Here is a 23,934-nt window from a genome sequence, read left to right as displayed (position 1 = left end):
GCCGCGCGGGGTTGTGGGAGAAGGGGCTGTCCCCGCTGCCTCCTCCCTCTCCCGGCCCCCTTCCCCTCCCCCCGCCCGTCCTCCGGCCAAGATGTCTGACATGGAGGATGATTTCATGTGCGATGATGAAGAGGACTACGACCTGGTAGGGCGCGGGGAGGTGCGGGGGGTCAGCGGCGCGGTGCGGCGAGGGGGCCTCGCGGGAGTGGTGCCGCCGCCTCGGCCGGTGCCGGCGCGGCGCGTCCGCCACCCGCCGCCGCTGCAGCAGCCCCGCCGGGTGCTGCCCCGTGAGGGAGCACTGACAGGGTGAGTTTCCCTCCCGGGGAGGCAGCGGCTGCGAGGGGCGGGTGCCGCTTTCGGAGCGGGCCCCGCCGGGCGCCCTGCCGCCTCTCGGCGGAAAAGCAGGCCAACTTCGGCCCCGGGAAGTTAGCTAGGCCCCGGGCTGGCCCCCTCGGGCCCAGCGAGCCTGGGCCCCCGTTTGTCTTCCACAGGGGTCAGGGTGAGGGGAGGGCTCCGGCGCGCTGCCTCCCTCCCGCCTCCTGCCTCTGGCCGAAGTGTCGGGCACGAAATGAAGTCATAAAGTTGTCTGCCCTCCTCCCCACCCGCGGCCGCGCGAGGTCCTTGGGGGTAGATGTCATCCGTGTGCTTGCGTGAGCGTCAAACTGGGGAAAAAGTGGGGGGAAGAGAAGGGGGAGTGAGGAGGAATGGCCACACAGCCGGTTGCTGATGCAACACGCCAAGGGTGTACTCATTTTTAACTTTCTGCCTTTCTAGTCTTAGTGAGCTTTTTGCCCCCTTTTTTTTTTTTAATTGTAGGGTTTGGGCTTTTTCATGTTATATCTAGTCACATTTTCACATCAGGTTTTGTTCTAAAGTTTTACAGTTAAAAAACTGCTGCTTGCAGTTAGCAATGGACCAGTTTATCGGGAGAAAATTGGTAATGTAATGGGATTGTTTTGATGTAACGAATCTCCTTTAAATTATTAAAACCAAATTTTTTACAATGAATAAAACCATCTTGAGGGAGGTTAGTAAACTAAATAGCTGTCGTATTTGAAACGAAATATGTTTTCTGTGCTGCCTGATTAGTTGTAATTCTATTGCCGTTACCTTATATTTGAGCTTGAGGTTTGGTTGGTTGGTTTTTTGCTTTTCTGAACTTTGCATAGGTTTTTAGAACAGAGACATTTTTAAAAAAAGCTGTGCATGGTTGAGGCTTGAGAGTCTGTCTTTCATTCATTTCAGCTAAACCTGTATTTACAGTACTGCGATTTCACTGAAAACCCCCAGACACTTGCTTCTGGAAGACTTGCTTTCTAACAAATTATTTGATAATCATTCCTACTTATGAATTCACTTAAAAGACTTGCCTGATTTTATTTGAAATAGTTTCTGGGCAGTTTTTGTTACGGGCTGCTCAGAATGGCTGGATGACATTGGATATAGAATAAATGCATCTGGTTTTGGTTTTGAGTTTTTCAAATTCACGTAAGAGTGCTTGTTTGACGTGCGTTGTCATCTTGACCTTATCAGCTGCTTGTATCAGTATTCCAAGAACTGTCAGTTTTCCATGTAAGTCCGTGAATGAATTCACAAACTTTTAGAAACAAGCTTTCTGAAGGAAATACGCTGAGACTATTAAAAATATTTTGTTGATCCAGTTAGTTCCAAATGCAATTTCCATTCATTTTCGTTAACGCTGAAATCCTGGTCCTGATTTAAAAGACTGTGTTTATTTCTCCATGTGATACAATCGAAGGAACAGTAAACACAACAGAATTCATGTTGAATATCCATAACCTGAGAACTGGACATGTAGAGAAACCATTGGAATTACATTTTTCAATCTTTAAATGCAGCTGTCTACGTATAAATTTAAGTAAGAGTGCAGCTCTAAGCTCACCATGCGTTATGTCAGTTTTCACCAAGAATAATTGGTGGTCTAATGTTGTTTTTCCTGTGTTTCTTTTTCCTGAAATACTTTACTCCTCCTTGGAAAAACCTTCCTGAAACTTCCTGCTTGTGGCAAATTTCGGCCCCTGACTGTAGTTACTTTTCCTGGAACATTTTCATTATCATTAATTACCACTAGCCCAGACCTTTCCAAAATTTAAAAATACTGCTTGCGCTAATTAGGAGCATGTTAATTTTTTCTTTTCAGTATGTAACCCCCATATAAAGCGTCAAATAATACTTAAGCTACACCTTTAAGTAAAACAGATTTTTAAAAATTTAATTTGGACTTATAACTGCTGGGAAAAAAACTCCAGAATTTAAGAATAAAGGTATTCCAGCTAGACTAGTTTCAGCATTCTTGGACTAACAAACCATGATTTGATGTTGTTTTCAAATGGGCTTGAGACGGTAATTGCAGTGTTCTGCAAAATTGTTTTGGAAAATAGTTAAGGGCCCTGAAGACAGGGCCTGATTTCTTCCTTTCGTGTTGACATAAATCTAGTTAAATTAAGAGAAGACTGTAAGGGGATGCACGGTTCTCAAGTTCAGTGTAAAGACTGCTGCAGAAGGGTTTGAAACAAAAAAAATGGGTACAAGGCAAAATACTCAGCTGAGTACAGAATTAAAAATAAAAGAGCACGTGTGAGTGTTGGTGAGTATTTTTTTAAGGAATAGGAGAGACAGAAATTAGAGAAACAGTTAATGAAAGGAGAAATAGCTATTTTGTCAAAATACAGTATGGTGAAACTAGATTTAGGTCTCCCAGGGTAGCTCCTAGCATAAAAATAGTAGTGAAAAGAAGACTTCTGAAAAAGTTTTCGTCAGCTTTTATTAGAAGTGATTGTGGCTGTTCCTCTTCAAATGTGCTCTTGACCTGCTGATTATGTAGAACCAGTCAGTTACATTTCCTTAAGGATGCACATTTCGCACTTGAACTGAAATGTGAACAGATATTCTGAAGGCCCAGCTCTTTCCCAGCTTCATCGTGGATTTTTGTATAATTAGAGTAATTACTACACTGTTAAACAACTGAAGACTACCCACTTTACAGATCATAGCTGACTGTTTCTGCTTAGTTTTTCATTGGGTTAAAAGGCAAGGTTTTGCATGTAAATGACCTCAGCCGCTCCTATAGAAGTTAACTTTATCTGTTGGAGGTCTTGATATCAGGAAAAAATTTCATTTATATTTGTGGGTGGATGGACCTAGATTCACAATTTGCTAGTAATGTGCAGTGGCAGCCTTGATTATAACGCGGACGATTCCACTTCATGCTTCAGTGAACAGAATAATGTTTTCTGGTCATTATGAAAATCACGCAATTTTAATTTCTAGTTTGGTGCTGTTAGGTGCCTTATATGATTTCAGTCCAGGTTCTTTTTACTAGTTTCAGCTTGAGGGTGGATAAGGAGGAAGAGGGAAGGACCATTGTAAATTCCTTTTTTGTGTTCAGTCTCAGACAAAAGCTGTGTTTAGAATTGACTTTGAAACTAAATTCAGCCTTTCTCCAGAAATTGATTCTTCCAGGCACAATGACAACACATTGACAGTTGTTGCAATAAATCTACTTGATTTTTTGTTTTGTTTTGTTTTAAATAAATACAGAATTTGTCAGTGGTGTTCTTAATGAGACATACTATTGTGTTCTGAAATTCAACTTCAAAATTAATCTGGGGGAAGGATACCTAAATATGTTTGCTGAGCAACTTGTCTTTTTATGTGTTACGGAGTTGTATTATTTCAGTGACTTCAGTAGAAGAGCTGTATACAGTTCCAATGAACAGCCAGCGGTTTGCACCCCGGTGAGATGGCTACAGGTTCACGAGGATTGGCGTGGCTCAAATATGGGGAGCATACCTTCAGATTACCGAGGGTTTCCCTTTTCAGGCTGTGTCGATATTAGGAAATAGGCAGTCTTTTTATTTCACGCTGTCAGAAAGGCAGCTTAGTAAACGTGAATTGGTTTGCTCTTTCTTTCCAACAGGAAGAAATATACTCTGTTTCAAAGGGAATTTCTGTATGTTACCAAACTTGATAAGCAATCTCATCAGTAGACAGGGAAATTTTCCTACCTTATATTGTTGCATTTTTAATAGATATAGTTGAAATTTTGTTCAGCTATTGTCACCTCTTCCTACCTCTTTATGTTTCAGCATTGCCATCATTTTAAAAAATACATATATATTGCAAACAAGAAAGTGATAATGCTGCAGAAACAAGCATTTAGAACTAGGGAAGTACCAAATGAAGCAGATCCACTTTACCCTCTTCTGTTTCTTTGTTATGTTTAATTACATTAGTATGTGATTTAAAAAAAATAAATCAGTGAGCTTCACAGAGGACATGGGATATACTGTTCTCTGAATTAATTACTGTTTCATATTTTATATGGATTCAGTGTGTGTCCTGGTATTTTATTTTATGCGTTCTCTTCAGACTCATCTTTAAACACAAAATTAATATATTTGGGGCTTATTTTGCTTATTACCATAATGTCTCAGAAGGAAATATTGAGGCAAAAAGCATGAGAATAATTAGTCAGTAAAATCTTTCCATCTGAACATTGACAAGTATCAATAAGTTCTGTTTTTTTGGTGTGGTGGTTGTTGGGTTTTGGTTGGGTTTTTTTTTGAGAGAGTGATTTAGCACTCTGCTCAGAACAGAGCTCCCCAGGATCTGATATGCAGTTGGGTGTTAAATAGAAGTAAATTAGATCTAAGTTATGCTAAAAACTGGACTTTTAGAAAAGGATGCCCGTAACTATAGGAGAGCTGTGTGATAGAGGTAGAAAGGAAAGGCACTTCTTTTTGACACTCTTTATGCGTTGTGGTACCATTTTTTTTCTTTCTGCAGTCTCCTGTCTCATTTCTGTGCATCTTTCAACTTCTGCTTAAAAAAAAAATAAAACAGAGGCAGAGCACTGTCTTTCCATGGAACTGTACTGACCCCATTGCAAATCGCCGGCTTCACAGACTTCTTATTCCTGGTGTCAGCCCCGGTGTGAGCCAGCAGGCACTAGATGACTTGCAGAGTTCGGGAGTAGGAGCAAAAGAGCAGAGAGACCTGCAATGTGGAAAAGAAAACCAGGACTCCCAGTGCATGGTTGAGTGCTTGCAGACTTCTTACACAAATCACACTCTTGTTTTTACTCTCACGTTTGTCCTCCTTACTCTTTTGCATTCCAGTCTGATTGCTTTTTTTATATTCGTGTGCCTGGATACCGGTGCCAAATGCACATAGAAACTGTTACTTGCTTTTTGTCCTGGTGCCTGGGGGTCAGTGGTCAGGAAGAGCAAATGCAAAGAAAGCTGTACTTAGCACCAGGATCGGTTGGTCGCTTTTGGGGCCAGTACATACGAGCTATGTGAAAATAGTGCATGTTCTTTCTAGATGAAATGTTCAAGAAATTTAGCTGGCAAGCTAATATATTAATATATTGAGGATTTATTTTCCTTTTTTTTTTTCAGTTGGCCTCATTTGGGCATTTTTGTGTTGGTTTTTAAAAAAAACAAACAAACCAACTGCCGCCCCCCCCCCCCCCATCACTAGTGCTCTTGCAAAATATCAGGTCTTCGCTCCAAATGCTAGAGTTAGCAGACCTCCTAAATGCCATGGTTATGAAACAAAGTTAGCTGAAGTAAAATAAAATTTGTACCAGGCTTATTCTCAGAAACAGTTGCATTTCATAAAAAAAAAAGAATGGTTTCAGTCAGCCCAATGGTTGAAATTTGGTAAAATTACCAGCAATTGAAAATTGACAGTAATAAGTATTGTTAACAATGTCCTTGAAGGATAAATTTCTACAGAAATAGAACTCTGTATTGTGCCTTTTGTCTGGAAAGTTATTCTCTGTATAGCTACTTTCCCCCTTTTTTTTTTTTTTTTTTTAAAAAGGTTTGCAAAGTAGGAGTTTGGTTCCTATACTACTAGTGAACTGTACACAGAGAAGCAAAAGTTTAGATTATCATGCCACTTTCGATGTAGAGGTTAGGGAAGTGCTTTAGGCAAGAGAGGAGACAAGAAAATTAGTACCTAAACAACGGTAGTTTTCACAAAATATTTGTATCTTTGGCTTTGTACATGTTTAACTTTACCAGGTTAGTGTGCCACTCTGTCTGCTAGAATACCACAAATCTACCGTTAAACGTCAGTGATACAGTGTTATGGTCGTGAGGTTCACGTGCCTTATTCTGTCCGTGAGGAGAGGTGCCATACTTGAAGAGCTCTGTGTAATCTCTGGAGACCTCACTGACTAAGGCTCCTGCTACAGTTTTCTGAAACCACAGCTGGTTTTCTTACCCTCCCTGGTCACCTGCTCCTCTGCCATAGCTCACCAGCCTCACGATTGCGTCTGTGGAAGCACTGGCGGGCCTGTTCTCTCAACCCAAGCCGGATCAGCCATCATCAAGGACTCATACAGCATAAAATACTGAATCACCGCAATGAAGGGGGAAGGGGATGCTAGGACCAGAAGTGAACAGAGAAGGTCAGGGAGCGCTGGATGCTCTTAACCTGCCTTTGCTGCTGGAGAAACTGCAAATGGATCCATGCCCTAGAAAGAATGATTAGAGCTGACTGGGGTGAATTGTCTTCTGCGTGTGTTCGTTTTAGAAGCTGAGGCTTAATGTTTTAAAGCTGTTTACTAGATGAAATGAATTTTTTGAAAACTTAATACGTAATGTAATAAAGACTTGTAAATTAAATTGGTTCCTTGGTACTAATTTACCTTTTATTGAAATTATTTGAAAGAACGATGTCCGAGGCAGAGTAAGCTACATCAGCGGTTTTATCTCCGTTACAGTTGAGCTTGTGTGGTAATTTTTCTTCCCCCAAAAAGTGATGTGATGGGATTGGATTGTTTATAACTTGACTACATTTAGAACATGCAGATTTTCAAGGGAGCGATGCTTAAATAATGCCTTAACTTTTTTTAACGACCTTTTTTTTAAAGCTGTATCAGGGCTTTATAATTTCATGAGTAATAATAAAAAAGCCCCAATTACTTGTTTTGATCCTCTCAGGAAGGGGGAACTAAATGGGTTTCAAAGATCAGTTCTGCGTACTCAGACTTCTGTTGTTTTCATTTGCACTGGTAGTGTTGATGTCCATTTAAAAACTATCACCAAGATCTTAATAAAAAAAATTCTTATGCCTGTTACTTTTTTCTACGTCAGCTGGAGCTAAACTGTATCACACAGGTGCTTTTGTATCTTGAAGTTACAATCCAGAGTGTTCTTCACTATGCAGAATATTAGGTCTAGATGGTATAGTAGAGATTTTGAGAGTTATGTTAGAAATCCTTTCTGTAAACCTGATATTCTGCCTAATTTTGTGCACTTTTATTTTGGTACTGCATTGTTTGATGCAACAAACTTTCTACCCAAAAAGGTTGAGTTGGGGAAATTGTTCGGGCAGGAAGCAGGGTTGTTAAAAATGAGGGTGAGGAAAGGTTAGGTGTTTGGTATCTGAATTTGTTAAAAGAACTTTTCTGTTTTCAGTACTGGGAAGGAAATGAATCTTTTTCTTAGTTTGAACTTTGAGAAGACAGCTTCACACTTTTCCTTTCCTCCTTCTTTCCTTTTGCTTTTGGCAAAAGCTGAATGTTCTCACATTCGTATGATACTGCACTAAGCCATCTCTGCATCAAAAGAAGATAGAGTGCTGGTCCTTCTGAACTGATCAGCACTGGCATAATTAGCATTGATGCTTAAATTAAGATGGAGTATCTACGTGGCTGATTCTGTTTTTGTTTTTTTTTTTGATTGTCTACAGATTCACGGCATCATCTCATACTTAGTTCATGGTTTTAAAGTTTTCTTCACAGCCATTAAGTCTAAATATGTCTTTTAAAGTAAGCACCTTACATGATATTTTCTGGAAGTTGGAAAGCCCTATCTCCCTTAGAGCTCTGAGTCCATATCAACATCCTAAATTCGATGTGAGGCAAATAGGCATCGAGTGAAGGAAAAATATAGCTGTGGGAACATAAAGCACTACCTTTGATGCATTTCAAAGCAATTCCATTAGGAAAAAATGATCTCTAGACTTAACACTTATTCTTTATTATGTATTATTACCAAAATAGCTTTATGGGATATTTAAGTAGCATTGAGAAAAATGATCTGAAAAAAGGCTTCCTGCATGAGCCCACATCCAGAATCGCTGCCAGAGCTAAGATGAAAATTCACATGTTTCTGGCTTTAGGCTAACAGAGCACATTGCTTCCTAAAAGGAATTAATTTAGTTTGCTTTCCTTTTATCTTTACAAATAGATACTTGTGCCAAAAATATTCCCCATTGTTGAAGTTTAGTATAAACAAGACATCAGCTGATTACTTGTATCTTAAATGCTATGTGGTTTAAGCGTTGGCAGCCTATATCTTCATAAGGTGCTTGATACGCTTACAGCTGTTGACATCACGTGCGTGTTCTTGTAGCTGCTCCATCCATGTTGGATCAATAGGGTAAAGAATTTACGAAAACAAACTAACCAAAATGAAAGTCTGCCCAGTGAAATAAGCCACTTGCTTCCTGTTTTCTTTGCAGCTTTCGGTATTAAGTTTTATAGTTCTCTGGGAATTCAAAAAAACAGGTTTGTGGAATTCATTAGGCTTTTAAGTCCATTTATTCTCACTAAATACTATGTTCCGTGTGAGTATAAATAAATACATACGTGAACAACTTGCCTACATGTAACAATGAAGGAAACATGAGCAGGTTGAAGGATAAATGTCTCAAGGACCATGTTTAATAAAATTTGGGCCAACTGTGAGCTTCCATAATTAATTTTTCCATTAGAACTTCAGAAAACTTAAACTTTGAAAGATTTGCTTGCACTGTAGGGAAGAGAGCGCTAATTTAAAACTTCTCTTTTGCCTCATCTTTTTTTCATTCCTTCCCATGGTTTTGAAGGAGTCCATTAATATTAGCAATACATGAATGAACAAAAGAATAAATGTGCCTGATGAAGTACGGTAAAAGAAGAAGGGCACCTGACTATGCATTGTTTATATTGTTACAAGGGAAGGTTACTCTGATGACAGTAACTTTGAGATTTAAACAGATTCTGTTAAACAGTTCATCTCCTAATAGCTAAGCACTCTGTTGTGAGAAGTTGGCTTGAAAGTGCAGACGTGTGAGATATTTTTGCCTTGTGTAAACCTCAGATGAAACTATTATTTGAGTTTTGTTAGTGTTTTGTAATTCAGACACGTAACATTGTCCTTCAGCAAAAGAAGATAAAATGCTTAGGTTTTTTCCATCAGAAAAAGCCTCAGAGTACTTTTTTTAAATGAAGTAATAATTGGTAGAAGTAAATTCTTCAATTTGTTTGGTGCTAGTGTACATGATGGGTAATTATTTGATTAAATTGTTGTGCCTATGCCCCACCCCACCCTCTTTGGCAGTAGCTTTAGCATTTTCTCAATCATCTCCTGCTTCTCAGCACAGAAGCAGCTGGTGTTATCGTCATTATTCTTTTTTTTTTTTTTTTTTTTTTTTTTTTTTATTTCCTTAGACAAGTATGAATCGTTACGGCATAAAAAGGCAGATTAGAGAGAGATTCATGGAAGCATTTTATATCCTCCATTGCTGAATCATTACTTGTGTGGCAGCTCAGACTCAGCCAGTCTCTTTTCTGTGGATAGCAAAGGTCATGTAATACAGGGCCTTTTAGAAGACCAGTGGCCAGCATGTTCTCTCCCCCATACAGAAGCGACATATGCTATTAGGCATCTGTCCTAAAGCACCAAAACTGGCAGAATTTTAATAATACAGTCTGTACTTGTCATAAAGGTGAAGTTGGTAGAGCTATGAGTTCATTAGTCCAGAAAGAAATCTGTTGACAGGCAAGTGTTAGTGGATGGTGAGGCTGGCCTAGTAATGGGAGAGTGATGAAATCATCTTAAGAGTCCATACCTGTTACATGCTCTAAACCTGACGATTTTCTGTTAATATACAAGCATTCCGTATCAGTTTGAGCAATGTGTCTTACTATATTTTATCCTTTTTCAGCAGAATAGTAGATGTTCTGAACCTTTCTTTTTTTCTCTGATTTTTATTTGTTTTTTCTTTTTTTCCTTAAAATGTAGGAATATTCTGAGGACAGCAATTCTGAACCAAATGTGGATCTGGAAAATCAATACTACAATTCCAAAGCCTTGAAGGAAGATGATCCTAAAGCGGCATTAAGCAGTTTTCAGAAGGTTTTCTGGCTTTATATTCTATCTCTTATTTTTATATTCATTCACATTTAAAAATATTTGCTTACCATTTGAGTTATTTTCTGGAATTTTAAGAGTAATGTTTATATTTTAACTTACTAATGTGCTAAGTTTATCATTGGACAACTTAGACTCCTGGCTGAGTGCCTTTCAGGATCATTCTTAGGGAGCATAAATAGGACATGGAATAGTCCTATTTTATAGCAGAACTGAGTTTTTAATCTTCAGGATTTACTAAGTTAATTAAACAGTCCTAAGTGTGTTTTCATGTGTCTACTATAGAAGCCAGATCCATTCATTTTTTAAAATGAAATGGTGTTTTCCCCAGTGTCTTACGTAATGTATTATATTTGGTTTGCTATCTGATTCCAAAGCTTTAAATGTATAAATACTAAGTGATACAGAGTTTCTTTCCTTCATGTCAGTTTTAAATTTTTAATGTTTGCACACTACCACCAGAAAGCAGTATGTTAGATGTAACTTTTTAAAGAAAAAAGAGGTTTTTGCATCACTGGGCTTATTTATATGTATAACAGTATTATATACATGACTTAAAAAAAACTTTCTAAAATTTTTACTTACAAAACATTCCCTTAACTATGTTACGTTAAATCCTAGAAGCCTTTCTGATATGTGAAGAAACTATAGTAATTCAGAAGTGTAAATTTTTGACTAATTTAGTCAAGGGGTGGGTTGAGTCAGTTTTGCAGGGGGTGTTAAAAATTTTTTGTGTATATGTATTTATGGAGTGGCATTAAAATTTGGTGTTTGGTGTTAGACAACAACAACAAAAACATCTATAAATAACAATTCACCCTCCCTACATCAGCTAAGTTGTGAAAATTAATGAGATACCTACCCCTCACTAACTTTCTCAATAATATCAGGGAAGGGTAAAATTGAAGAACAGGCAGAGTGAAACATTACTTTGTAAGGAACAAAGTGGGGGGGAAAAGGCATGTATGGGTTATGTACATTTTAAACAAGATGCAAATCAATTTAAGTTTGAATAAAGCTTTTATAAATACTGTTTAAAAATTTCTTCTATTTCAGGTTTTGGAGCTCGAAGGTGAAAAAGGAGAATGGGGATTCAAAGCTCTGAAACAGATGATTAAAATAAACTTTAAATTGGTAGGAATTATGGCTATCACTTGAGAGTAAATGGCATAAATATGTATTTGATCCAGAGATCTTAAGCTATTAATCTAATTTATGGCTATGACAAGTAAATCTACCAGAACTTGTCTTTTGCGGCCTTTAATGGCTACTACAGACATGGCAGGGAAATTATGTGGTGGTTGCAAGTCAAAGGCAAAATAGATGCAAAATAGCTGCTGTAGTCAGCTGATACTCTCTGAAAGTTTGAGGCTCGGTCCTTGCTGTCCTGAGGTATCATACCGTTGAAGCCCGTAGTGTTTCTATATATGTGTACTTCACCAGAACAAATCCGTAAAAGATTTATACGCTACATATGCAACCATTCCAAATAGTTGTATAGCCAACTCTGTTTTCTTCGTTGAGATAGATATTTTAAATGTTTATTCCATGCAGTCTTGCTGAAGTTATTCCTGATTCTGCTGCTGATGAATAAAGTGGTGACGTAAAAGTTCCTAACAACAACCACTACTGCATAGTCTTTCTGTTATGCTTTCTTTTCTGTATTTGTATTTGCAAGATATAACTCAGTTTTTAATCATTAAAAATTACAACGTAATTTTGTTTTTCTTCTAGACTAACTTTCCTGAAATGATGAACAGATATAAACAGCTATTGACCTACATACGGAGTGCAGTTACAAGGAATTACTCTGAAAAATCCATCAATTCTATTCTTGATTATATCTCTACTTCCAAGCAGGTTAGATCATCAGTTCTTTCATCTTCATGGTTTTCATTTTTGCATTTTTAACTATGGACTTTTTTGTGTATGGTAGTCTGTTGGTTTGGGTTTTTTTGATCTCAATAGAGAACATTTGCAGTATTAATTTGTTGTCATATGTTAAAATATATTTCCCACATTTAATGGATTCTATCAACACACATAACTTTCCATAAATTTTTCTTTTTTTGGTAATATTTACCTGGGATTTCTATTCTAATAAGTAAAGTAAATACTTTTTTTTTTTATTTTTAGCATAGTAGCTACACACTATAAGTGTCTTCTCAAATATAATTTGTAATTAAACAATTTTTTTTTTACTTTGGGGGGAGAGGGGAACCTTTGAAAAACTTTGCAATGAAGTGTTGGTGTTAAATACTGCCTGTCTTTGAGCGTACTGTGCAAGCTAGGTACGTGTTCATAGATACACAGCCCAGCTCCTTTTCTTTTGTGTTGTTGTAGAAGCTTTACAGAGAGTAGAAAGCTCCCCTAACTGACTACCTGGAAGTAGCACCTGCATATGGAGGTCTTTAGCGATGACTCCTCTGTCATGATCACAATCCTTCCTGTCCTGCCGCTCATAGGAAATGAAAGTTTAATAGTTGAATGACGGTTTGCTCTTCAGGTCTAAAGGATTGTCTTAGACTGTACCTTGTTGGCAGAGGTCAGTGTGTTTGGTCTAAATGCAGTTGGAGCCAGACCTGGAGGGACAATTTGGAAATCTTAACAGACCTGTGGCTATATATTGAGTTATCCCTAAAAGAACAATGGCAATAAACAATACTAATGCATTCTGTGTAGAATATTTGTTAAAGGTCACACTCAGCACTTTGATTTCCATTTTGGACATTGTATTTTCAGGTTTTAGGCAAAGAAATGGTTTGATGTGCTCAAGAGCTTTCTTTCACACAGCATTAGTAGTAGAGAAAGGAGAAAGCATCTTTTCCTTTGACCATTTCTCTCTCTTTGTAAATAGTGTTTTCTTCTTGATATGTAAATTATTTTTTGTTTTCTTCTTTTAAGTAGGAGCAGTGTTGCCTGTGTTTTGTCTTTTGTTACACAACATAAGAATTTTATTACTTGGTTATGTAAGATGGGCTTGTTTAAGGTGGCTTTCATTTTTCACTAGCATGGTAGATGGTTGCAAATCTTAAAATGTGAATACTTTTTAATGATATCTATTTCATATAAGAAAAGCAAGTGTACTTAGTTTTATTACTTTAGAAGCTCTTTACAATTTAGAAGCAGACATTCAGTAAGATGCAGATACCTTTCTTATTTTGAAGTTCAAGCATGCACTTTTAGTTTGTTCAGATTGACTTTATTAACAGGTACAAATTTGCTGTTTACAATTATAGAATTCTGATTTTTTATGTCAGATGGATTTGCTTCAGGAATTCTATGAAACGACACTTGAAGCTCTGAAAGATGCTAAGAATGATAGATTGTGGTTTAAGACAAACACAAAGGTAAAATATATAACTTACTGTTTTTTGCTTTTGTTTGGGACACCTTCAGCTAACTCTTATAAATGATAATTGGGAAATCTGAATAGACCTTAGTACTTCAACTTTTTTTTCATTACAGCTTGGCAAATTATATTTAGAACGAGAAGAATATGGAAAGTTACAAAAGATTTTGCGTCAGCTGCATCAGTCATGCCAGGTACCTTTATATTCTAAATCACTGTAGCTTAGTAAACAACACTGATTTATTTATTGATTTATTTATTTATTTTACATCTGTTGTTGGCCTTTGAGGCATGTTGCTGAGCTTTAGTACAGAGGGAAGAAATACTGTGCCTGCTTTAATTTGTAATCTGTTTGATAACATGAACAAAAAAATGTTAAGTGTTTTATTCCTTGCTTAAAGATGATTTTTAAAAAATTACTCACAACTGCTGACTAAGTTTCTTTTTAGTCAGGTGCAAGGATGAGAAGCACATATGAATAATCTATAATGCATAGACATTTATTTTAAAATGGAGTGAAGATTCCAAGTGAGCTTTACTCAAAACTGAAAGTACGGTTGTTACTTTCCCATTTGGAAGGGGAAAAAAAAACCTACCCATGCAGCCTGCTGTGCTTGTTTGTGTCACCTTTTCTTCCTCCAGCATGGAAAATGGGTTACAAATATCTGGGAAATGGTTCTGTTATAGGCAGCAGAAGAGTTGTATGTATTTTCCATATATATATACGTATGTGTGTTAGTCATTGCATTTACATACTGAGAGTGTATGTAAGGAAAGTGGAAAAGAATAAAGGGCAAAGTTCTGAGGAAAACATTTAATTAAACAAAAATACTGACTTTTTTTAATAAAGGACTTCAAAACTTGGCCTGTGATAAGTTCTTTTAGTATTATCTTTTGTGTCAGTAGTTATATCAAAATTGTAAAGCTTTAGGAATATCCTTATTTCTGACAGGAAATTACTGAGAGTATTTGGTAATCAGTTTTTTTACTAGTATAAAACTGAAATCACTGTTCTCTTAAAATTTCACAGTATTTATTACTTAATCTATCCTAGACTGATGATGGGGAAGATGATCTAAAAAAAGGTACTCAACTATTGGAAATCTATGCTTTGGAAATTCAAATGTATACAGCACAGAAAAATAACAAAAAACTTAAAGCACTATATGAACAGTCATTGCACATCAAGTCAGCCATTCCTCATCCACTGATCATGGGAGTTATCAGAGGCAAGTTAATCTTGAATTTTTCATTTAACTTCTGTTGCATAGATTAGTTTTATGAAAATCTGGTAACTAATGTTTTTTCCAGTTCTAACTATAAAGACAGAGGATCCTGTGGATTCAGAGGCAGACAAACCGTATGTGAATAAAGGACTACAAATGCAGTGGCTACGGTCTCATCATTTAACGTTTGCCTCCTGTAGGACTTCAGCTCTGCTGTTCCGGTGCCTGAGTACCAGATGCACTGGTCAGAAGGGCAGCACAGTTGGCTACATATAGTGTAGGAGAGAAGCAATAGAAGAACAAGAGGAAGACTTGAGCTGTTTGACACCATGGCAGGCAACAAAGGATAAAAACAAAGGCTTGACAGGACTGCTAGTGGAAGGGACTGCTATTTCTGCAATCCCCATTTGTAAATTTGTGCTTGATGTCTCACCTCACTAAAATTCATCAGGAGCTGAAGGGCTTTAAGATGTGTGTGAAAATATTGTTTATTACCCGTAATGACGAATTATAGTGGAAACATCATGCCGTCTGTCTTGGAAAGAACTTTCTCCAGAATACTGCTGTCCCTTCCCTCTTCCCTGGGTGTAGGCACTTGCACAGACAATCAGGCAGCAGTGGGTACTTCAGAAATAAAAGGAGATATAGAGTATTTCTCAATTTTTCTGTGTGGTTTTGCTCAACAGCGAAAATTTCATAAATTTTCAGACAGGAAGTCTGTTGCCTTTGAAATGGAGATAAATTCCATTTCAGTTTTTACAGTATTTTCACATAAGGTTAAAATAATTATTGGCTGTGAGGATTAGTGTTCTTTTAGATTTATGGTGTGGGTTGGGTTTTGTTTTTCCTTCTTTGGAATGGGTTTATTCAAATGGCAATGTTGTATGTGAAGGCCCTAATGCTTTTTTTTCCTAGCAATTTCAGAGAATGAAAAGACTCCTGAAAATATTTCAGTAATCTATTTAGAAATGGCATGGAGCTTCTGAGTACAATTATTGTAGTCAGCAACAAGCACGCAGTGTTCCTTTTCTCTTCATCTGTGTTTTCTTTTCAGAATGTGGAGGCAAAATGCACTTAAGAGAAGGAGAGTTTGAAAAGGCACATACTGATTTTTTCGAAGCATTCAAGAATTATGATGAATCAGGGAGCCCCAGAAGAACCACTTGCTTAAAATACTTGGTCTTAGCAAACATGCTCATGAAATCTGGAATAAATCCATTTGACTCTCAGGAGGTATTTTGGGGGTTTTTTTTCAGTCACCCGTCCGTGCCCCCGCCCCCCCCCCCCCCCCCCCCCCCCGAATTCATAGGGAAATTTCCCAAAAGACAAAAATGGAAAAAAATATTTAAAATCTAAACATGCATATTGTGCTTTCTGTTCTGTGTAGGCTAAACCATACAAAAATGATCCAGAGATTCTAGCAATGACGAATTTAGTAAGGTAAGATTTTTAATTTTTCTGGAGAACAAAAAATAAAAAGATGTAGTGTCCAAACCAGAAATGGAATATTTTTGGAGATGGCTTTTCTCTGCACAGCTAACACAGTTATTTCATAAATATTGGGCAAATACTTGTAGGTTGTTTGTTTTTCTTAAAGAAACTTTTATTTACTATGACATACCGAAGTATCTATACTATACCAGGTAGGGGTACAGAAACATGCTGTTATCTTCTGCTATGCTGAATTTCTTATGCAGTGGCAAACCCCTCATTTTTTCCCTTAAATAAAGTTGTCCCACCTTGTACTTCAACTGGTCTTTTAGGGTTTGGCTGATTATGTGTGAGAAACTGAGATGATTGACATCTCATACCAAAGCCAATAGAATAATTGGATGCATGGATATGTCATGATTACTAAAGGAGTTTCATAATTTAGGAATACAAAACTCAAGTGATCTCCCCCATCCTTCAAACATATATGAAAATCAAAAGAAGGCTTCATTACCTCTTAGAGGCAACTGTGATGTGAGAACTTTTAGCGTATTAAGATCATCAGGCAAAATAAATTGAACTGAGGCAGTTTTTGTATACTGTGCTTTGAAGCTGACCTATTCCATCCACTCTATCCTGCCTTTGCTTTATCAAGTTAAAAAAAACCAGAACGAGGCGTAGGTAAACTTTTCTCATCTCTTCATTACGTAAGAAGTAATGCTGGCTCACATTTTGAAATACACAGTTGATCTCATGTTGGAACAAACCTTGCTCTGATACTGCTATGGTGTTGTACCATTGTATGCATACAAATTGTTTCTGAAAGTGAGGATGTTCATCCATTATTGACATAATGATGAATAAATGATTTGGCAGTTTATTAAGGGACTATTTCCAATAATTCCCCTTTAGACATGTCTTTTCTACTTCACTGTCATAGTTTCATGTGAATTTGAGGCAGAAGGAACTCCAGATGGCCTTACCCAATCTGATTTTGTTCATATTCCTAATTTATATCTTTTATCTTGACATTTGAGTATAACTGCTTCTGTAAAATTAATAATGCAATTAAAGCAGTGTAGATAAGAAATATGCAGAAGATAAAATCAAATCCAAAGATTACAAGTATGTTTTTAATTCTTCCTATACTGTACATTGGGAACTTGAATGTTTTACATATGATAAAAAGAGACTTCTGGAATAAACAATAAAATATTCTTAACTGAAATTCCTTTTAATTATGAAGTAAAATTTACTGGTTTCATGTGAACAGGCCATTCCACTCATATAACTCCATTTATAAACTGCTCAAGTTCCACCTTAAATTTAACAGGTCTTTTTCTTGCCCATTTTACTGATAATAAAGGATGACTTTTTTTGACCAGTTTAAAAACACTTTGAAAATGTACAGACACTATGAAGGAAAAGTAGATGTTGTTTTTAAAATGTTTGATGTTAGTATTAAACAGAAATTGAAAGCATGTATTGAACACTGTGTCTTTCAGGTTAAATATTGATAGCCTGTAGCTTAATACAACTAAATTACTGTGTAAGTTTGATTAGTTAGTAGATAGTCCCTATTACAGCTGACTGTTCCTGTAAAAGATGATGATAGATTTGAATTGTAAAACCATTATATTTCAAGAAAAAGGTCTTGTTTCAGTGGTTACAGCTCTTACCTTTAAATGATGCTGTGGTGCCACTACTGAACAATAGGTGTCTAAACCCACCTTCTTTTTGTAATCCTTTCTCAGATAACAAAATAGAAATCTAAAAAGTAATATTATGCCAGAATTACTGATGGCTAATCCTGGAAGTCAGGATTTCTTCTGTCTTCCATTATTTTTAGAATTCAGCTTAAGATGGACATTCTAGAAACAGCAACAGCACTCTAGACTCTTTGTAGCTCTTATCTTTCCATAAAGTATGGCTTCATGAAGCCAAAAATCAAGTAATGATACTTTTCAAAATTGGCTATTTTTAGGCTCTAGGCTTTTTTAAAGAATAACTTAAAGAACAAAAGTTTTGAAACTAGAGTGCACTTGTGGAATACCTAAATGTTCATACTAAACTTTTGTCAATGCTACTAAAATTGAAATAGGAGAAAGGTCATTTCTGTTGCATCTCATCTTGGAATAGTTTTTCCTTATAAAGATCCTGAATATAATTATTTGCCACCAACACTTAATACAGGTTTTTTCAGAAGATGTAGAGCACAGTCTTACGAGTCTGTTTAACTTTTAAGACTAATAATTCAGTCTCTTGTTTTTTCTGAAGTGCCTATCAGAATAACGACATCACTGAATTTGAGAAGATTCTGAAAACAAATCACAGCAACATCATGGACGATCCCTTCATAAGGGAGCACATTGAAGGTATTTTTACAGGCTATTTTAATCCTTTTTATCCTTCTTTCACTACTTGGCAAGCTTTCCCCCCCCCCCCCCGGTTTATTTTTCTTCTTGGCGGAATGAGAGTTCTTTGTAATTACTTGTGGATGATTCCTTTACTGTTTCCAAGTTCTTTAGAAGTTGGTCAAGACCAACATGCATCCAGGCATGTAGAATGACTGCGAAGAATTGCAGGAATGATGGAGAAAGTTCTAGCAAGAGTGGATATTCTAAGATAATTTCTACGGTAGTGTTAGGCACTGAATATTTTGAGTGGTGGGTTTTTTTCATTGGAAGGATTAAATGAGGGCAACCCTTACACCAACAACTTGTAAAGGTTGTTTGTGTCAGTCTCAGCAGTTAGATGTTTGCTAGTTTATAAGGTTAATTTTATGCTTCAGATTAAAGACAAAATATGTAGACAATGTAATGAAGGTTGCATTACTAAATGTGTAGTAATTAAAATATGTAACAAGATACATAATTCTAATGTATATGTTGAAAACAATGTTTGGATTTGTAGTACCTATACTTAATAAAACAGGGGAACACACTAACACATGCCCTTCCATGCCATTAACATGACAAAATAAAGTTAGCCCCTCCAATTGTCATGTATCTGAGAATTTAAGTGTCTCTTCACTTGAATATAGTGTCTAGCTTTTCAGATAACTACTGATTTCATCAAGAGTAGGGCTTACTGTGGCACTGCGATATCATTTAGCTGGATAGTTACATGAAAGAAAAGAGTTAAATCCTGAGACCTGGTTTTCTTACACTTCTTGTTTGTAAAAGAGAACATGGCAAACAGCAGGGGAAACTAAATATAACCCCTCTACTGCTGTTACATGTCGACTACTGGTAAGCTTCAAAGTCTTGTAGGGAGAGACTGTAAGATTAGAGAGACGGATGCTTAAGGAAGAAAGTGACAGAACTGGAAAGCAAGAGAAGGAGGACAGTTGAATCAGAGGATTGAAGAAAATTTGAGTTTCACCCCTTATATGATAATGGTCTGCTAGTGATATCCAGGGGAAAAAAAGACATTCTCATCTTTTTCACTCTGTGGCGATACAGAGTGTGTGTTCGTGGTTATAATGTTTACATATCTTGCCCCATAGTTTTAATCTCCTTAATTTTATTGAGTTACATAATCTGGTCTTTAGTATTATTTTTCATTATATAAACAGTCCTTGTGTAACTAGTTAGGTAAAAATGGATCTAGCTCTTTTTCTGTTAATTTACAATTGTAATTTATGCTTTCATTTTATCCAAATTTTCTTTAATAATGTAAAAATTTCTAAAACAATGGCTGCACTATCTTACCTAAGCAAAATCAGCCACTTCATGCAGACTTAGTTTTATACTTCTTCAGTTCCTCATCATAATTATACCATTAGGCCCTGATCTTTTAACTTAAAATGTGAATATTCCCCATGAAGTTAAATGCATGCAGACTTAAGTTTCAGACCCTTAAGAATACCTCTTTTCACTTTTGTACAAGGCAAGCATTCTAGCCATAAATTAGAGGGGCAGACATACCGTGCAATAATCAGTATGATTTATCCAGTTAGTTTGAGTAATTTAAATTTTTACCAAGGAATACGTTGCTCCATGTTTAAACAGTTTTCAACTCTATCTGTCCGTCTTCAGAATTACATACTGCTTTGATCCCTGGAAAAAGAGGGTCCCTTTATTTTGCTGTGCTTCCCCACCTCACTGAATTACTACCTTAAAAGATCATGGTATTTAGGATATCTTTCTATATGGAGCTGTATTGCATCTTTATTTCAGTACTGTTGTTTTTACAGTATTTATTTTTTCTTCTCTTACAGAGCTTTTGCGAAACATTAGAACACAAGTGCTTATAAAATTAATTAAGCCTTACACAAGAATACATATTCCTTTTATTTCTAAGGTATGTGTCAGTGGAGCCTTGCATTTGCTTAAGTAAATGATTAATTGTGAATAAAAACTCTTAAATAAATACAGTGCTTCCAGGAATAGAACATCTAAAATATAATCTAAAGCATAAAGTAGTACTGATGCACTGCTGGCAGCTTTGCAGTGCAAAAATGTACATTTCAAGTGTCATCGCAACAGTTTTTACAGTATGTACTATGATATACTTCTAAAATATTCAATTACCATATTCTGCTTGGTGTAGGAAAGCACTTTTCTGAAGAGAAATATAAAAAGTGAGATTTGTATAATTCAGAATGTAATTATGAATGTAAATTTTATGAACCTAAAAATCCAAATTTTAATTCCTTTTGTTCAAAAGATCTCTTCAAATGTCCGTGTTGTACGAGTTACAGAACTGTGGTAATAGAACAAACCAACTGTTATACTAGAATCACTGATTTCATTCCCTAATCTGGAAAGAACAAAATCAAAAACCAATGACAATAGACGACTATTTCCATCTCCTGTGAGTCTGTGATTTTTCTCCAAAAATTCACAGCGTCCGAAATATATCATGAAGTATTAGAGATGCCTATTTTTTATGCTTAAATTCTCTTTAGAACTCTATACTTTTTTTTTAAAGCTAGCCTTAACATTTGTAGAACTTGCTTGAGCCGGAAGATGCAATTAGCCTTCTAAATGATTTTGAGTACAGACCCATTCTTTTCTGATAATTGTTGTCTTATTTTATTTCCTGGGTTTTTTTGTGGTCGGCTTTTTTTTTTCCCCCCAGTAAGTCAGCAAAGGAACTCATTTCCGGAGCTTCCAAAAATTTTGCTTTAGCCTCTTCGGCCTTTTCTGAGAGGTTACTGATCTCTTGATCATTGGCCATATATGCTTCGGGTGGAGTTTTTTTGCTTGATAGATCATTATTGAATTGATGCTTTTGAACAGTAAGAAACAGAAATGAAACCAAATTCTGTATATGAAAATAAAGATTGGAAGGATTTAATGTTGCAAAACAGAGTAGCAGCATAATGAGTTTTCTTTTTCTTCTAGGAGTTAAACATAGATGTAGCTGATGTGGAAAGCTTGCTTGTGCAGTGCATATTGGATAAGTATGTACTTTATTCTTGATTACTGATCTTTGATTACTTTAAAATAATCTAAGTATACAAGAAGCAACAAAACAATATTTTTGTGCATTGTGACAATACTGGTTGATTCTAGAACCAAAAGGTAATGACGCTGACTTTGTTTGGATTTGCTTGGCTTATGAGCAGTAAAGTATATTTGTAAGACGTGAGCCAAGAAAATTATGCAGAGAGATTGAGTGGTATTTTTTTACTTGAATTTTGAATTACGTAATAAATGACTTGAATTATTATGAAATTATGAAAATTATTATTCTTAGCAATTGCTGCTTATACCCATGTATATTTCTGAGTACATTTTCAAGTCGACAGATAGTAGTCTGCTCTCCTTGACTGGCAAAACTTGACTACAGTTTGTAATCTTCTTTTGGAGGGTAACTTTGTTATATCTACTAGGAAAATATAATCCATACGTGGGTTTATATTTTAATTTCTTTTTACATAAATCTACATTTTTCATGATTCTTTGACTTTCAAGAACTGTTTACCTCATATTGCTTCAGACTTTATATGTGGGTCATAGCTAGGCAGATAAAATATGCATTGCCCAATGAATTAGTTCATTTGATTTCCAGTCATGATGATAACTAAATAGGCAGCATTACCCAGGACAATATATTATAAAAGTGCTGAATTCTGAAATGGACTTTGTGTCTCTCTTGTATAAGACAACCTCTTATTTGACCTCTGATTTATTATTAGCTCCTATTTCCATGTGCATTAGCGATTTATAGTTATTTTATTTATTTACTTCTAGCACTATACATGGCCGAATTGATCAAGTCAACCAGCTCCTAGAACTGGATCATCAGAAGAGAGGTGGTGCACGGTATACTGCGTTAGATAAATGGACCAACCAACTAAATTCTCTCAACCAGGCTGTAGTCAGCAAGCTGGCTTAACAGAAAGCAAGCTTTTACAAACGTACTTAAGGCAACAGTGCAGTGATGTAAACCTTAAAAGAACTGGGAAAGGCAAAACTACTGTCGGTTGGTGTGCCCTGAAATTATTGGAGTTATGGCAGAAGTGCTTTTTTGATCAGCTGGTTTGTGTTTTGCTGCTGCATTTATCCCAAGAAAAAAACAGCTTTAATCTCCAGAAGAAAACCAAAATGCCACGGGATTTATGCTGTATTGACATCTTGCCCTAAACATACAACATCCTAGTAATTTGTCAAAGGGCAATTAATGACCAGAGAGAAGATTTTTGTCATGATTTTAAATACACTGACACGTTACTGTTGGTCAAATTTAAACATGTTTTACCTGCAGAAATTCTTTCACAGAAATAACCTGCAATAACTTGAAATGCATACCCTTTTGAACACTTCCTTTTCTCATGTATAAATTGAAATGTTTGCTGCATTTTGCAAAATGTCAGTTCTCCAAAAATGTGTCCGTATATTTCTGTACCTGCAGTGTAGTAAAGGTTTAGAAGAAACCCCATAATTATAGTGGCATACTGTCACTTAGGTTTCAAGCAGCAAAATAAACAGTGCAGTTCAGAAATTCTACAGTTTGTTTCTTGATGTGCTTTCATTATACTTGATTTTTACTTTTGTTATTTTTAAAAGAAAATAGGTATTACTTCATCCTCACCTCACTTATGAAGGACAATATGGAGATTTTAAGGCTAAACCTTGGTATGTGCGCTGTTGATTTTTCTTTTTTTTTTTTCCCCCCTTGAAATAGTTAAACGTAAATACTGAAGAGTTCAAAAGCTGACATTTAGCAGTCTTGCTAACTTGACTTTTATCTTGCAGGATACCGAACTATTATCAGTCCTGTCTAGTTGATGTTGGTGGGTATTTGGCATTTCTCAGGAATATGCTCGTTTTTTATTTTGGTACTTCAACAATACAGGCTTGCCAAGCAGTATCCTGGGAATAGAAATGCAGACCCTGATTGTTGTCTCTCTTTGCCTAATCTGTGGTCTTTTTGACCAAATTCAGTCTATATAAAAAGACACTGTATGTATAGAGTGGGGACTGAGTACAGTGATCTCAGTAATAACGGAATCTGTTCTGTCCCAAATGTTTGATTGTATTGTAGTCCCTTCAGAGCTGCTATTCAAGCCCTGGAGTCCTACCACATAGTTGGCACATGCCTTTCACATCCCAAGATTTTGGGATGGTCAGATCTGTTATAGAGCTGCAATGTTGACTACAGCAGCTGTTCTTCCTGTAGCAGCTTGTCTGGAGCTGACAGAAAAATTCTCTTGTAGGTTTCAGAAACGTAGAAAAAAATTTGTAGGGTCACTTCTTCCATAACTGCAAGTACTCCATTTCAAACCGGAGGGTATGGT

The 23,934-nt window shown here is 36.4% G+C and overlaps 1 protein-coding gene across 2 annotated transcripts; it reads left to right on the top strand.

The window, feature by feature from the left end:
* The first annotated feature begins 39 nt into the window (after positions 1-39).
* Positions 40-23,143, top strand: COPS2 (COP9 signalosome subunit 2). Of its 2 annotated transcripts, none has more exons than XM_076347817.1 (13): positions 40-145; positions 10,047-10,160; positions 11,232-11,309; positions 11,910-12,035; positions 13,436-13,525; positions 13,644-13,721; positions 14,582-14,756; positions 15,808-15,986; positions 16,141-16,193; positions 18,462-18,559; positions 20,407-20,489; positions 21,536-21,594; positions 22,388-23,143. In XM_076347817.1, the coding sequence occupies exons 1-13, from the start codon at positions 92-94 to the stop codon at positions 22,530-22,532; spliced, it is 1,332 nt and encodes a 443-aa protein (XP_076203932.1). In that variant the 5' UTR covers positions 40-91; the 3' UTR covers positions 22,533-23,143. The 2 variants fall into 2 exon arrangements, with proteins under 2 accessions (XP_076203932.1, XP_076203931.1); XM_076347816.1 differs by having other exon boundaries at positions 13,415-13,525.
* The last annotated feature ends 791 nt before the right edge of the window (positions 23,144-23,934 follow it).

Source organism: Aptenodytes patagonicus, chromosome 10, assembly GCF_965638725.1.
Source record: "Aptenodytes patagonicus chromosome 10, bAptPat1.pri.cur, whole genome shotgun sequence".
NCBI lineage: Eukaryota > Metazoa > Chordata > Aves > Sphenisciformes > Spheniscidae > Aptenodytes > Aptenodytes patagonicus.
This window is presented reverse-complemented; position numbering and strand designations above follow the sequence as displayed.